Source organism: Schistocerca piceifrons, chromosome 2 (genome assembly GCF_021461385.2).
Source record: "Schistocerca piceifrons isolate TAMUIC-IGC-003096 chromosome 2, iqSchPice1.1, whole genome shotgun sequence".
Classification (NCBI taxonomy): domain Eukaryota; kingdom Metazoa; phylum Arthropoda; class Insecta; order Orthoptera; family Acrididae; genus Schistocerca; species Schistocerca piceifrons.
Window position 1 is genome coordinate 310,325,820 of NC_060139.1, and position 16,918 is coordinate 310,342,737.

General features: G+C 38.0%; 1 protein-coding gene across 1 annotated transcript in view; it reads left to right on the forward strand.

The window, feature by feature from the left end:
• Positions 1-893: 893 nt before the first annotated feature.
• LOC124777502 overlaps positions 894-16,918 on the forward strand; it is a 44,698-nt gene continuing 28,673 nt past the window's right edge. The window contains exons 1-2 of the mRNA XM_047252944.1: positions 894-1,076; positions 13,617-15,853. Of these exons, the coding sequence (XP_047108900.1) occupies positions 13,756-15,853 (2,098 nt within the window). The 5' untranslated portion in view covers positions 894-1,076; positions 13,617-13,755. The remainder of the gene's footprint in view (positions 1,077-13,616; positions 15,854-16,918) is intronic.

Genomic DNA, 16,918 nt, shown 5'->3' on the forward strand with positions numbered 1-16,918 from the left:
GAACCGTGTGTATCCTACAACACACGCTAATGTGCTACAAAATTACAGAATCCAGTTTCTTTCTTCGTTGATGGACTGGGCCAATAATCTGCTACAGAAACTTTAAGAAAAAAGGGTCCAATACAAAGCACACACACAACATGGTTGCTACAACAAGAGAGATATATTTTAGGGCAGCAGCTAAAAACAGAGACATGCTACACTACATAGGGATATAAATATTTCAGTTCAACAATATTTTTTACGTTCCAGTTTCCTTTTTATTGACGTTAGTATGGTAGAACGATCTACACATTAATTCTAGATGGTGTTAAAGTTGGTACTTACTCATTCTCATTTATCGTGCTCCAAGACTGTCATCAAGAATCTCGAGGGCCATGAAATGAGTCAAGATATACGTTAAAGAGGGTGCCTTCAGACTATTTATGATTCCAAAACCATCTTCTCTAAATATTTGTCGTTTATTATTTTTTCGCTTCGAGAAGAGGTTGAATCCAATAAATTTGTTTAAAGGTCGCTCCTGGCTTTGTCGGTTATTTATTGTATCATTTTGTAGTTAAATTCTATCCTGATTCACAATCTACAGCGCAAGCAATGAAATTCTTAGGTGATATGCTGATTGAATACGTCAGGGCTTCAATTATATTGCTGAGTGAGTTCGTTGTGTTGAACTCTTGAATATATTCTTTCGAATCTTGATATTTCCAGTACCGTAAATTAGTGAACGCATGAAATCAGCCACTTTAGCTATAATCGATACGTATTGATCGATTATAAACATCGATTTTGCATGACCTATATCACATTTTCAATAGTTTTGTTTGCTGTGTGGTATTACTTCAGAAGTAGTTACCATTACGACGTTGTAATTGTTGTAGAATTGCCGTTTTACGAACGTTAATATAAATTCACTTCATTATTAACAGCCAATCCGATGCACTTCCTTTTTGGTGAATATAGTTTAAAGTCTCCTGGTATGTGCTAAGCCATCTGTCAAGATCGTCTTCAGCTGTCAAAACTGTCAAAGTAGCCGTGTTTGTTATTAAACTGACCAGCTGTGTGTACGACTGAAGTTGGTTAGTATCACACTAAGCACTACAACATACCATGTAGTGCATAACGCAAAAACAAAGTTGTAAATGCTATGCGAGAAATAATAATACGTACAGTGATTAAAGAACACACTGCTAAAACTTTAGTGGTATATACCATTGCTATTCTCCACTGAATGCGGTTTCTTGTAATCAATATCGAACAGTAATAGTAATTACCATGTCACCACTCTTTTATAACCACTTTTAAAGGTGCGAGAACTGCGTGCTATTTCAATGTATCGTGACACATATCGCACAAGAAGGCTTGTGAAATTGGTAGAAACACATTGTGAGGATTCGGCGATCCCCATTACGATAAAGCAGCAATGAAAAATGATTGTTGAACCAACCAATACAATTCCTAAAACAAGTTATGGTCTTAAAATTAAGTTCAACAATTCCAGCATAATGTGAGAAAATGAATTTTACCTGTCAACACACACACACACACACACACACACACACACATACATTCCTTAATCCTTGACTTCTACACGCATTTATTAGATATTTTATAACTGCTGACCGTCATTTGAATGTAGTGAAACAGCTATGGATTGTCATTTGGTTTTGTGAGGGCGAAAAGAACTGGAAATTTTGGACACACTAAAGAACACAATAATATGTACTCAGTGGTGAAGAGAAATGAGAACGGGCGGACTCATGCCTAAATTATGCGTAAGTCATGAAACAACGATAAATATGTAGTAACAAAGGTGTTATTTTGTATGTCATATGTACGGTATAGACATTACTTACTATACAAGGCCCATATATCCGCATGGGTGAAGAAGTTGCTTGCATGTGAACAAGTAAATATGTCGAATATAAATATGTATTCTCGTGTCATTTACATCTGTTGTGACATCTGAAGGCAAAGAAACACAAGGACAATGATATGAGTGTTGTTGTAATGTGCAAAGTAACTCCTATCCATGGAGAAGTGAAAGAAAAGGAAAACTACCTGAGGCATGTAGGGTATCAGTTCCCTACCAAATATTTTGGTTCAGTTTGTGTAATTTGACAATTTCTGTACCACCCTCTTAATTCAGGCTAATTTGTGGTTGGACTCCAAGAACTATTATGAAAACCACTTTCTAAACTGAGGGCTCACATCATCATTTTGACTGGTACTATAGAACTAAAAGAACCAAACTAATTCATAATATTTATTTACTATCCAACTTTAAGTATTTAAATGCAAGTGGTTAACATCATTTTGTGTGCATACATGTTTTTTATGAAGTCACCATGTGTAACTATGGAATCCCTTAAAATATGGAAGAGATTGAGTATAAACATAGGAAGGGAACTTAGCCACTTGCAACACACTAATATAATGGACAAAAACTGAAACAAAACTCTATATTTTGGAACTAGAAGTTCAGCTATCTGGCAAAAGAGAGACGTGAAATGGAATGGAGGTATATTGGTTTCCCTGTAATTCCTCCCAGTTCTCTTTTATGTGATCAAGGATCATATGTGACTTTTGTAACTAGTCCTTGTATAGCCAATTTTCTCCAGCCCTATCCTCTTTTTTTTAATGTAGTGTTAACTGTTATATTCTCTTATTTATTACTCTGAGTAAGTAGTAAGACAAAGGAATTGTCTGCCGTAGTTTTTGACATAATGACTGGAAGAGAAATATGGTAGCCCAAATATTTATTCAGTCCAGTAGGCTGTGGCTTACCAATACATTCTGACAAATAACTTTGTGAATTTTTGATTGATTTATTTATTTGTTTATTCATCCATAGAACAATATACGTATGGATGTCGTCAAATGTTTGATGTATTGCTGTATCAGCTGATTGGCGAAACTGGCTGTAAATGCCAATATGAAAATTGGTCTGGTTGTGATCTAGCAATTGGCCAATGTTTGGTTTTAAATTGATGCTTCATTTACAATGGCTCCTACAGCTTAACATACAGTGTATTACGTCTGAGAAAGGAAAGCTAACTACACCCAGATTGAATCCACGTGGTGGATTAATGACTGTTGGCTGATACTTTGGCCAGAGTGAGTGTGGTGTTCAGGTAGCTTCTCACACCCGTTTAAGCAAGTACTGGACTAGTCCTCAATTTCTGTCTAAGAAAACACAATACACAAACAGCAAAGTACCAAATGATATACACAGAACAAAGTTTACGCAATCCATGTACAAATGGCTCACATGACTTCCCTCCCCCATGTTAGCTGTTGTACTTGGCTATAGGGTTGGCATCTAGCTATAAAGTTAGAAGAAATAAATTTGCCAAATCGTGGAAACAGGGGTCCCCATTTAATGGGATAAATATTAAGAAAGTGAGAGAGATTTAGATGTTACATTTAGGAAATTATTCTCTTTGAGACAGCTTTAAAATCATGATTTTAAAATTTTATGAGGCTATTATCTTAGTAAGAGATTATCATCTTCTCAGTGGAGTCAAAATATTGTATTTCACTTAATAAGTACAGGTTATCTCGAGACAGACAATGATGGTAAAGTTTGTTCTAAGAATTGGACTTAACTACTCATGTTGTCTAGCTTGAGTATAATGTAGCAGAATTAAAATGAGCAATAAAATTAATTGAATTATATTAACAATACCTTGACAACAGTAAGTAATATAAAACAATTTGATACTTTGTGTTGCATAAAAATTAAATACTCTTCCCTGATGTTCTCATTTGATCCTGATATGCACGTTGTCTTGACTTCTGATGCTGTTAAATGATTTTTCACAGTTGTTTTTCATTGCTTCCTTTTTCATAGATCCTTCAGTTCATAATTTCTTCTTCTTCTTCTTCTTCTTCTTCTTCTTCTACTACTACTACTTCCTATCCAGTATTAGTCCAACTGGCCTGTTATGGTCTCAGTCCATCTCCCTTACCTCCTTGCTGGTTCTCCTACATCTCTTCTGCCTATAGGTTAGTATCTGAGGTTTTTTTTGTGATCCATCAGTCTTTATCCATAGTACATGGTCTTTTCCAAAATGTTCTGTACTCTGCTGAGAACTGATTTTAGTTTGAGATCCTTAAGAACATCTTCAGATCTTTTGCTGTACCTTAGTGTTTACCTAGATCTAATTTTTCTGAACCACATATCAGTGCTCAGTAGTCTCCATTTGCTGTCTCTACAGACTGTCCAAGCTTTGCTGCCAGTCAAGAGGCTAGATTTGACCAGAGTGTTGTAGATTTTGGGTTTGAAGTGTGCTGAACATGAGGTAATCTGAAGATGTTATTTATTAGTCCTGTGACTTTTGTGCAGTTTGTGATTTCGTGTTTCATATAATTTTCCCGAATGATGCTGAGATTTGAATTTTCATACTTTCTTGAGGATTGTTGTAGTGGGCACTGAAATAATATTACACAATAAAACACACCTTTCATGTAATTTCTTTACAGCATTTTATTTTACACTACATACATGTCAGCTTATAAGTCCCATTTTTAGTGTTATACAAAACCTGAAACTTAGGTTGCCGAAAATAAAAATTTGCGGGTAGGCAAACAATATGTTTTCTTTTGCAATAATTACAGTGTTTCTCCAAGAACCTACAATCAGGTCATTTAAAATGAAATACTTATTCTTTCAATGTCTCTGTGAAATATCAAAGCTTGAAATTCTGTTCTGCAGCAGCTGCTGCCAGTGAGACTGATTCTCACGTAGTACTCCACAAGTCTAATCAATGAAGATCAGCCTTTAGTGTGGGGGAAAAAATCCTGCTGCTTACTAACAGGCAAATTCTGAACATGATGTGCAGCATTACTCAAGGGACCTGAGTTGTTGCTACACATTTGGATTCTCCCACCCCACACTTGTTTACTTGAACTCTGGAGGTGAGGATATGCTCTCCGATACATTCTTCCATCCTGAAACTCTCGTGGACTTAATTTCTGTTAACTTATCCACTCTTTCTCTTTTCTTTATTACACATATTGTTATATATGCTTTACCCTGCAGCTTCATCTGCATTCATGTATGTCACATATAATGCGCACAGCTCTTGGTCCATCTCCTCCTCTCCTCTCTCTCTGCCTATTGTCTCCTCACCTCCATATCTGTCCCTCTCATCCTCCCACCTCTCTCTGTCCATTCCCTCCCCTCTTTCTTTCCATCTCTATTCATCTCCTCCTTCCCCTTCCTCCCTCCTGCCCCCCCCTCTCTCCCTATTCATCCCCTCCTGACCCCCCTCTCTTCTCTTCTCCTCTATGCATTTCATCTCCCCTCCCTCCCCCCCCCCTCCCCCCTCCCAGGCATGCTCATCTCCACGTGCATCCACTGCAAAAGAGACAAGTAATGCAGACTGGTATTACTCCTACGACATGCCTCCCATGCTGCACAGTCTATATACCAAGGGCTTGGAAACTGATTTTATCCGATGACATGTAAGTTGCCATCAAAGCAGACAGATGCTACTTCAACACATCACACTTGCTGTGCTGGGAAACCTACACTTCGAGGGCTGGAAAACTGTTTCTTGCATCTGACTAGTAGGCTGCCGTGCATAGTGGGTCGATAGGGCAGGTTGATGATATTCCCATACAACACACCTGTTATGCAGGACAACCTATACAGCAGAGGCTTAAAAAACACTCATGTATGTTGTTGTTGTTGTGGTCTTCAGTCCTGAGACTGGTTTGATGCAGCTCTCCATGCTACTCTATCCTGTGCAAGCTTTTTCATCTCCCAGTACCTACTGCAACCTACATCCTTCTGAATCTGCTTAGTGTATTCATCTCCAGTAAAGCTGCATGCCCTCGGGAAAAATTACGGCTGTAGTTTCCCCTTGCTTTCAGCCGTTTGCAGTACCAGCACAGCAAGGCCGTTTTGGTTATTGTTACAAGGTCAGATCAGTCAATCATCCAGACTGTTGCCCTTGCAACTACTGAAAAGGCTGCTGCCCCTCTTCAGGAACCACACGTTTGTCTGGCCTCTCAACAGATACCCCTCCGTTGTGGTTGCACCTACGGTACGGCTATCTGTATCGCTGAGGCACGCAAGCCTCCCCACCAATGGCAAGGTCCATGGTTCATGTATGTATCTCTGTAAATATTGAAACTAAAACATAATAAACTCCCCTAACTTATTTTTTTGTATTCACACTCTTCGGCCTTTCCAACTCACAATCAGACTGCCATTTTTAGCCTAATCTGTACCTTGGTCTATTCTGGAGATCAGTCTGTCACAAAAACGACTTTCCAAAATATTACAGACACAAAAAAATCTGCCATTGTTCTGTTATGGCAAAACTGGTATCTGGTGGTATAGTGTGTAATGCCTGTCTAACTGTGAAAAGTATAGATTGCTATTCATCATATAGAGTAGATGTAGAACCACAACGAAAAGACTGCTTTATGTTTAATCTTTTGGTCAAAAGCCCTTCTTCTGAAGTAGCAAATACACATTCACACAGACTTGTGTAGCATTGTTGTTATCTGTCCTGTACTTTGCATTGTTTGATGGTATCTATCTAAATAAGTCTAATGGCTCTACTTTTGATGTTTTTCCCTGTGTCTTTACTTATTGTTGAAAAGAATTCATTGAATTTAGGAGCCAATGATTTTAATTTAACGTTGTCTGTTTCACTCCTGTGTATGATTTTTGCCTTTTTGGTGATGTGGTGGGAGGGTATCACCAGATGATTACTTTTGCATGTTTTTAATTAGGTGTTTAATATAAAATCTGTGCCTATACAGATCACAGAATGTAAAAAATGAGTATCTCAAATATCGGTAAACATACAGCATTATACAACTACCATAAATTAATTTAAATACGGATATCGTGTCTAGTAGGATCCACACATACATGGACATGAATCCCATGTGAGAGAAATTACAGAGACAAAATGCCTGGCCAGTTCCTCTCTCCAGATGGTACAATTAATTCATAGTATTACTGATAGAAACATACCATACTTTATTTTATTTATTTATGCATTTATTTCACCTGGTGAGATTAGAGCCTGCTGGCCTTTTCTTACATTGAACCAGACATCCTAACTAAGTTTTTCTCAGGTATACTAGGAATTACATCTTTTGATGGTAAGTATTGGCTATCCATTTGGTCTCTGTATAATTATTTTCCAAATTTCTTTTCTTAATTGTGTTTTGTGTTCAATATAAGTATCAATATTGAATCATTACCTAATTAAATCTCAGTGTCTCTCTTCCCGTATTGGAAATGAGGAATAAAGTGTTGGGGAGCTCCCACAACCAGCCTTCTGGTCAAATAATATTCAGAATATTTATGGGAAGTAACTAGTTTTGATGCTGTGTGTTTTTACTGCAATGATACGGCATAGAATATGAAGCACCGGAATGAATGGGAACAAACTAACAGTCTTTGCATAGTATTTCAACATCCCCACCCTTCACCTCCTTGACACAATGTAGTAATGACTGCCAGTGATGGATTGCTATTGGACCAATTGTACTAAAATCTATGTTCACTTATCTTGAATTTTGTTTACGGTGATTTTTCTTGATTGTTTCAGACCTGTTCTAGACTTGTTCTTCAAAGGAGTATATGGCCTTTTTCTTCTCCATTGAAGCAGATACTTTATCCTGAATGACCTCTCTCATGATCTGATACTAAGTCAAGATGAAAAACTATCCATGTAATTGGATCTTTCTGATACTTGAGAGATATTACAAAGCATACAGTTTGTGTGCACTAGTCTACATGCTGTTACATGTGAATGAATGTTATGTCATCTCTATTATCCTAATCAATATTGCCTCTATAGTTTCACTTCTGTTCCAAAATTTTGCTGATTTATTCTGCAACTTAAAATTCTTGACATATCCAAATCAATAATTTGCTTTTATTGGACAAATAACAAGGATTGTTTCCACCTGAATATGGATAAGGTAGGTGGAAAAACAAAACCTGCTGCCAATACTGTGATCAAATATGTACTGCTTTTTATTATTGAAAGAGTAGCAAACAAATGTAGACATTGCCACACCTGCACAAGCATTTGATTGAAGATCATCATGATAAGACATTGCTATGTTTGTTGGAGACACAAATTTTGAACACATGTCTAGCACAAGATTTTACTCACACCTGCTTAAAAATACTGTAAATGCATTTACTATTTTCACACATTTTCTGCTGACTTCAGTGAAACGATGTGGAGGGTATGTGAAATTTTTGTGTCAGTTTTCAACTACAGTGTTGCCACATGAGAGTTCGGACCATTTCTGAACGTGTTATATTAGAGAGTGATGACATAAATATTGAAATTTCCTTGAGTATGGAATTACATTTTCATTCATCTTAATATAACACTTACAAGACAGAGGAGGATTTTGAAGGGCAGAAGTGATAGAGCCGGGCACTCTTGTTTCAACAAAACCGTTAGTGACCAAACTGTCCACTTTTCTCCGCCATGATCTTCATGAGCTTATTATTGCTGCATGTCTCATAACGATTAGGGCATAATTTCATACATTGCTGCCCCCATTTGCATTTCAGCTTCATCTTTTTGAATCTGGGGGGGGGGGGGCATTTATGACCAAATAAGAATGGTAGACAGCTGAATGAATAATAAGACACAGGTTGTGGTCTCTGGTGCTATGCATTTGATTATATTGTAGTATTTTGTAAGACTACAAATACCCCATTTAGAGAAATTGTGAAATAATTAAAAAAAGCTCACACAATGAGGATACTTTCATTAGGAGATATTGGTCATTTGTCATGTTTTGAAACTGTCTGTTCAGGTTTTGTAAACATTAAAGGTTATGTTATACTTCTTCTTCACATATTGCAAGTTTAATCAGTCAGCACATTTGTCCAAAATTAGTCATATTGGAAAACAGGCCATAGACAAATTTGAAGTAGGCTGGTTCATAGAGGACTAGGCTGACACACTTATTCAGACACAGGACTCCTGTCAGGAGGAATGGGGTCCAGATGTAGGTTTTCCATAATTTTCTTAGATCGACCCAGTCATTTGCCTGTTCACGTATGGGTCCCACACTATCCTCATATGAAGTTATGTGACTTTTAATGTGCGATTTTTCTGAGTTGTATCTAAAAATCATGAAGTTTATAATATAATGCAATTGGATAGATAAAAAATCTACTCACCAAGTGGCAGCAGGACAACACATAAAAAGAGGTTTTACATATGCAAGTTTTCGGAGCCAGTGGCTCCTTCTTCTGGTAGAAGGGTTGAAGGGAATGGAAGAGGGGTGAAGGAAAAGGACTGGGGAGGTTTAGAAAAAGGGGTAGAGTTTGGTAATGTCACCCAGGAGCCCAGGTCAGGGGAGACTTACCAGACAGGATGAGAAAGAAAGAGAAGTTTATAATATACATGTTGAGCAATGAGTGGTTTCAAAATCTTTCCAAATATTTACTTTAACAGTCTCAGTTGCAAATTTTCACAATTGACTACTAGTTATGATCAATTAATGATCATCTTCAGATCTATAAACATAAGTAAACCTGAATAAGTATATGAATAGGTAACATAGACTGAACATATTTTAAAAGTTTTAAAATTATATCTGATTAATCCCAGGTTGTCAAATGTCAAATTTCTTTGTAAAAGAACTTACTCAAAAGCTATAAAGACAGAGGAATAGCTCTAGACAAGATTTTTAACAGCACAGTTTTAAATTTTTTAAAGATTTTCAGTCTGTGTTATCTGCTCAAATGATTACTCATTAATGTCTGTTTTTCTTTTAGCTCTAGAGATAATCTTTAATTGATCAAAACCCATAATCATTTGTGACAACTTTTAACTAAAACTGTTAATATAAATGTTACCTTGTGACATCTTTCAGACACATATTTATGCATATCATTGATATGTTGTTTGATATTGGGGGTGTTCATTACATCCATCATAATCTTTTTTCCTTTTACAAAGATCTCTGTCTCTATGCGGAAATTGTGTTTGTGTCTTGTGTCACATTTATGGATACTGTAGTTTGTTTGAAAAAATTTCTGTTGCTTATTATGGTTGGTTTGTGGGGGCTGAAGGATCCAGACTGCAAAAGCCATCGGTCCCTTGTTACTTATTATGAATAACATCATATGAATGTAAGTATCCCAGCTTGAGAAGAGGCTCCTACATGATATGCAGTCACCAACTCCTACATCTACACCTTCATGACTATTCTGGAACTGACACTTAAATGGCTGGTAGTGTGTTCAGCAACATCTTTAGACTATTTCACTACCATTCCACTTGTGAACAGCATATAAGACAAATGCTTAAATCTTTCTGTGCCATCTCCTATTTGTCTTATTTTATTATGATGATTTCTTCCAACATAGAGTAATCAACAAAATATTTTCACATTGAGAGGAGAAAGTTGGGGGCTGAAATTTTATGAGGATATCATCGCAATGAAAAATGCCTTTGTTTTAACAATTGCCACCCCCAACTCACATATCATATCCATGACACTCTCTCTACTTTTTGTGATAATATGAAGTGAGCTACCCCTCTTTGGAGATTTTTGATCTCTGGCATCAATCCTATCTGGTAAGAATCCCATACCATGCAGCAAGTACTCCAGAAGACAGACAGACGAGCATAATGTAGGCAGTCTCTTTAGTAGACCTGTTGCATCTGCCAAATGTTCTTTGGTTCGCCTTCCCCACAATATTATCTGTGTGATAATTCCAATTTAAGTTGAGATATCTTGTCAAAATCATTTTACCATTGTTTTTGATCTTCTTGGGGAAAGGCTTCTGGAAATCTAGAAATTTGGAATCAATTTGAGATCCTCTGTCGATAACAGTCACTACTTTGTGCGAATAAAGAGGATATTTACTTACTCATGTTGCCAGGTATTCTTGATTCAAATTTTGGAATATTTACTGTGTCTTCTTTCGTGATGGAATTTCGGAAAATTGTGTTAGTAACTCTGCTTTAGGAGCACTGTCATCAATAACATTACCATAGCAATCACACAATTTAAGTATTGACTATCTTCCCCTGGTGCAGTTTATGTATGACCAGAATCTCTTTGGATTTTCTACCAGGTTTTGAGACAGAATTCTATTTTTGAAATTAGTAAAAAATCTGTGTTAAATTTCGAGCTTCTGTGGAACATTGCTAATCTTGGAGATTTTGCTTTGTTTCAAATTTGGCATGGTTTTTTGGTTGCTTCTGCAACAGTGCTCTGACCTGTTTTGTGTACCGAGGAGGTAAGTTCTGTCTCTTATTAGTTTGATTGGTATAAATCTGTCAATTACTGTTGATACTATTTCTTTGAATTTAAGTCACATCTTGTCTGTGTTTATATAGATAGTTTGAAAGGAGTGGAGCCTGTCTCTTAGGAAGGCATCAAGTTAATTTTTATGTGCTTTAATTTTTGGTGGATTTGGATGTTATGGTATTGAGTCTCATTATGATGATCTTGCAGTCACTAATCCCTGTATCTGTCATGATGCTCCCTTTTTGCTCAGGATAAGAGCTCAAGTATATTTTTACAACCTTTTACACTCTGAATGGGCTCCTGAACTAAATGTTTGAAATAATTTTCATTTAGTATGATTTGGGACAATTATTTTTGTTTACCATTAAATGTGCTTTTCCCAACATATTGAGGGTAGATCGAAGTCACCACTATCTATAATTATATGAGTGGGATGCCTGTTTGAAACGAGACTCAGCTTCTCTTTGGACTGTTCAGCAACTGTATCATCTGAATGAAGGAGTCGGTAAAAGGAACCAATTATTAATTTATTCCAGTTGTCAAGTATGACTTTTACCCACACTAACTCACATTCAACTTCTCTACGAGACAAACTCCTGCTAACAACAACAAACAAGCCACCACAAACTGTATTTAATCTGTCCTTTCAGAACATCATTAAGTCTTTCGTAAAAATTTTGGCAAAACTTATCCCTGGCTTCAGTCAGCTTCTAGTACATATAACAATTTGAGCTTCAGTGCTTTCTACAAGGGCATGGAGCTCTGGTTCTTTCCCAACACAACTACAACAGCTTAAAACTATAATACCAATTTTTACTAGGTGTATTCTTATCCTTTGTTTGGCATGAACCCTTTGAGAATGAAGTCCTTTTTGTACTTTTCCAAGAACCTTTAACTTAAATCACCAAGTGCACTCCACACAGCCTGCACTATCTGTCTGTTTGTCTTCTGTGTGAAATGGACCCCTGCTATTAAGTGGAACCTGAAGCACCACAATCCTACCGCAAAAGTCGAGGAATCTGCAACAGACACAATCACAGAACCATTTAAGTTTCTGGTTCAGACCTTCCACTTGACTCTACCAAAGGACTGCAATTGATCCTGTCGATGAGCTACAGATGGTGAGCTCTGCCTTCATCTTGCAAGCAAGACTGGCAGTCTTTGTTACTTTGGACAGATGTCTGAAACCAGAGAGTATCTCTTCCAATCCCAAGCAACACATATCATTATTACAAACATGAGCCACCACTTGCAGTTGGCTGCACCCTGTGCTTTTCATGGCATCTGGAAGCACCCTCTCCACATCTAGGATGACTCACCGCCCCCCTGCCCCCTCCAGAATGCTTGAAGAGTGCACACTGGCCTTCTTCCTCTCTTTGGTAGCAATATCCCTAAGGAGCCGTATTTGTGCTTGACATTGGAGCTCTGAGTTACTAGTAGTCTCACTATCTGTGAATGATCATATCTTGCAGGCTGAGAAGCTCCCTCTGAAATGGGGCAACCGACTGCATATGGCTCAGGATCTTTAGCAGCCACAGACAGCACCTGAAACCTGTTTGCCAGGTGAACTGTGGAGGCCTTTCAATTATCCCCTCCTCTGCCTCCCCACTGCTCTGCCTTGGGGCAGTTGTTGAGTGACCGTTGTTCAATGTTTTCTGTTATGAAAATCTTATCGATTTAGACATGTGCTACGACAGTTTTATTTAAAAACGCTTAACTCAGTTTCTCCATATTCCCTGCTCAATTACTGTTGTGTGTGAGGCTGAGGAAGTGACAGTTTTGATTTGTTGAAAAAGCTATAATAGGCTAATTATCAGATAAACTGTATACTACATTGTTGAAAGCAGTATCACTGATTATATTCATGATTACATTCAATGTATGTATGTGCACTGATGGTGACAGATCAGTCTGTCTTGGATTATAATCACAGTCACATTCACATCAGATAACAACATGACAGCCTGAAAATTATTATTTTTTTTTTTTTTTACACTGCTGTCAATATTTAATACTTTCCAAGTGATTTCCTTGCGTTAGAATTTTCATAAGCGTATATATTTTCTGCAGTGGTGTCAAGTTACTTTTTATTAAGATTTAGTTGTAAAACTGGTAATATTTAAATAATTACTAATGCACAACAGGCGAAGATAACCTTAGTCTACCTTAGCTTACTCAGCTGTTAGTTCAGTAAATTTTTCAGAAGCTTGGCAAACGATTTCTACATTGTTGCTCTTCAATCAAATACTCATTTGAATGTTGCTTTGATTCTCTCATCATTATGTAGCATTTGTATCCTGACATAATGTGGACAATTGTTATAATATTACAATCTGCTCTTTTTGTTTCAGATTGTTGAAGGTAGTCCTCCTGTGGCACTCTGAGCAGTATTCATAATTACTTTTGAGGGGAGTGAGAAATCTAGGATTATTGCTTCAAAAAGTCACTGTCTGCGTGATATAAGGGTATAGTCATGACAGTAGAAGCTGAATGGAAAGCACAGAATGTGGGGAAATGTTTGCTCCATTGGCCCCTGACACACAGCACCTGGAGACAGTGAGGGCACTGCATCAGACAGTTGTTGCCTTACGTGTGGCCCTCGATAAGTCACGTACAGAATTGGAAGCACTGCGACTTAAAGTACGATCGAGTGCTGTTTACACAGACACAATTGAAAAACTCTCACTGGAAAACCACATTTTGCGGCAGCGAATTTTGGATGTAAAAAATGTTCCAGAATTCGTGGGTAATGTATTACACCCACGTGAGGAGCAGTCTGCAGTAGAGCAAGCTACTGAACACATGGAGTCTTCCACAAACAAAAAACTGAAAGAAAGTTCAGAATTGATTGTTGAAGGAAAGGATCTATCAGGTAAAACAGGAAGCTCCGCTGAAGCTGTGCAGGAAAATATAGAGGCAAGAGTAACTACTTCATCTGTGCCAGTAAAAGGTGCTGAAGCTACTACACAAGCTGCACATAATCTCCAAACTATTTCTACAGCTATAAAAAATGCAAATCAAATTACAGAGAATACTGAGAATAGTGTTGCTGATAAAGGCAATAGAGATGCTGTTAAACTGGATTCAGATGAGACGAAGACACAGAAAGGTGAACAAGTGCAAGTCATCAAGTCACTGTCAGAGAGCAGTGGAGACAAATCAGCATGCAGTGAGCAGGAGCAGGTATCCCCACAGGGTGGCAAGAACGCCGGCGAGTCTGACAACGAGTCTGAAGAGGTGGATGACATCGAACTCATATTTACGACAGAGGAAACAAAAGAGTTGGGCATGCTGCAGGAAGACCTCGTATCAATAACTGAAGCAGAGAATTGGCAGCCGGGCAGTGTCTTGGTGAAATTTTCTGAGGCTGACCATTTTGATGAACTACCTGAAGAGGCACAAGAGACAGATGGTGAGGACAGGGGATCAATAGAAGATGCTAAAGATGCGTCAAAAGAATCTAACCTGACGAAAGTATGGACACAGTCTGTACTAGTGGAAACAGACATATCAAAGTGTGGAGTTGTTGATGAAATTGAGCAACAGGGACGTGTGTCCAGAAGAAACACTCTACCAAATCCCCTTATCCACCAGCCGATAGTGCGTGACCCACTGCCCGGTAGCCGAGGCCATGGCACCGTTTTGTTTTCTGCCAGCCCAAGGAGCGCCACTGTAAAATTTTCACCAGTGGTGAGTAAAACAAGTGGTTCTGAATGCAAACAGTCTCCAGTGAGACCTATTCTTTCAGAAAAGAATGCCATAAAAAGAGAGTCTGAAGCACAAACTGATATCACTGCATTACCATCTCACTGGAAATCTGAAAGCTACTTAGCACATAAGGTGGCGCACAACTTTACAACCTTACCATCAAAATTCACACTCCCAGTGCAACAACTGCCAAATAAGTATTCCCTACGACTCTCTGAAAAAACTCGAGAGGCACGAAGAACGTTATTGTCTGACATCAACTTCACAAGTATGGTACCAGAGCTTTCACGCAGTGCAGATCATCTTTGCCAGGATGAAGTTGAAGGAGGTTGCACTGGAGTGGTTGGTCCTGCTCTTTGTAGGAATTACCCTCATGCTCATGCATATATGAAGAATGTGAATGGAGGACATGATGGGCACACAGGATCTAGTCTGATATCTCCAGGCTATTCTCATTTCCGTGATTATGGGAAGGATGCTTGGTCTCCATCCTGTGACTGTTCACAGAGTGGCCCAATAAGCTATGGTAGTTCTCAAAACAGGCTCGGATGGGACAGTGTACCAGGGAGTACTCGTTATCGTGGGTCACTGACATCCATAACCCATCAGTCATCATACGAATATCCTGAATCCAAAAGGAGGTACTCATGGAGACCTTCTCCAGATTCCTATCACAAAGCAGGTGTGCCGCAGAAGCCGACATGGGGTTCTGTTCCCTCATCACCAACACGTTGCCGGTGGGGTCACGTTACTCCATTTGCACCTTCCTATGCTACTCCACAGTCTGAAGCAGACTTGTATACTCCATCATATTGGTCTGCAAAACAGCCCCAAACAAGATTGTCAAAAGCAAGAACGAGAAACAGAGTTACTTTCTTTGGTAAGAAATAATGTAAAATATTTGTGTAGTATCAAAATATCTTTTTTCAAAACTAGTTAGTTTTACAATATTTTGTGTCTGTTATAAAAGGCATCCATTTCTTTCAATCCCTTTTATATATATTTTTATAGACTATTATATTCACCCTGGAAAATCAAATGCTAGAAGAAATGAGTTGCTTTCAGGTTTGATAAAAGTCATTTATGTTTGTGTCTCTTTGAAATGAGTAGCAGTGAAAAATTTGCCATGGGAGTAGAGCCTTTTGCAGTCCAGAATTGTTGTATGTATTCAGTTAGTATCAAGGTATCCGTGCAGGTTTGTGAACTAATATCAATTCAGGATTGTGCATTACTTTTATGCTATATGAAAACATGTCATTCTAAATGTCCTAAAATGGTTAAGTCCTATATGTGCTAGTGTCGTACAGTTACAAAGAATTTATAGTTAATACCGTGCTTCTCCTTTGGCTTTTGGAATTTAATGCAACAGTGTGTGTTTTTAATGAAAAGATGAACTTCCAAGGCCAATTAGAGCTGTGTGCCAGGCAGGGACAGAAGCCCACATCTTTGTGGTTAAAGTACAGTGGTCTAGCACCTGTACTATCCAAGCTCATTAGACCTACTAAAAGTTTTAATTGCCTGTGTTCTAGTCTATTTTTCCAAGCTCCTGGGAGGCTTTCCTTGACACCTTTCTGAACTAGCACATCTTATAGAAGGGATGTTTTGGATAATGAGTTAGCCACAGCCTGTGCTCCACATTTCAGAAAACAAATTTCACTCTAAGACGTTATATGAAATTAGTTTTCTGTCAATTAAAATTTGTATCAAACTGGAACGCTAGTGCAGATTCAGGCTGTGAGCTTGTTGTGGGATGACTGTTTTTGTCAAGACACTACAAACATCGAGGAAATATCTTGAGTTTGAGTCCCGATTTGCCACACGCTTTTGAATTAGCCAAGAATGTTCAGTTTACATGGACATTCTATTGAGAATTCAAAGTTTCTTTCTAGAATAGAGCAATATTTTGAACTGCTGGTGCAAAATTATTAAAAAAGGAGCACAAAAT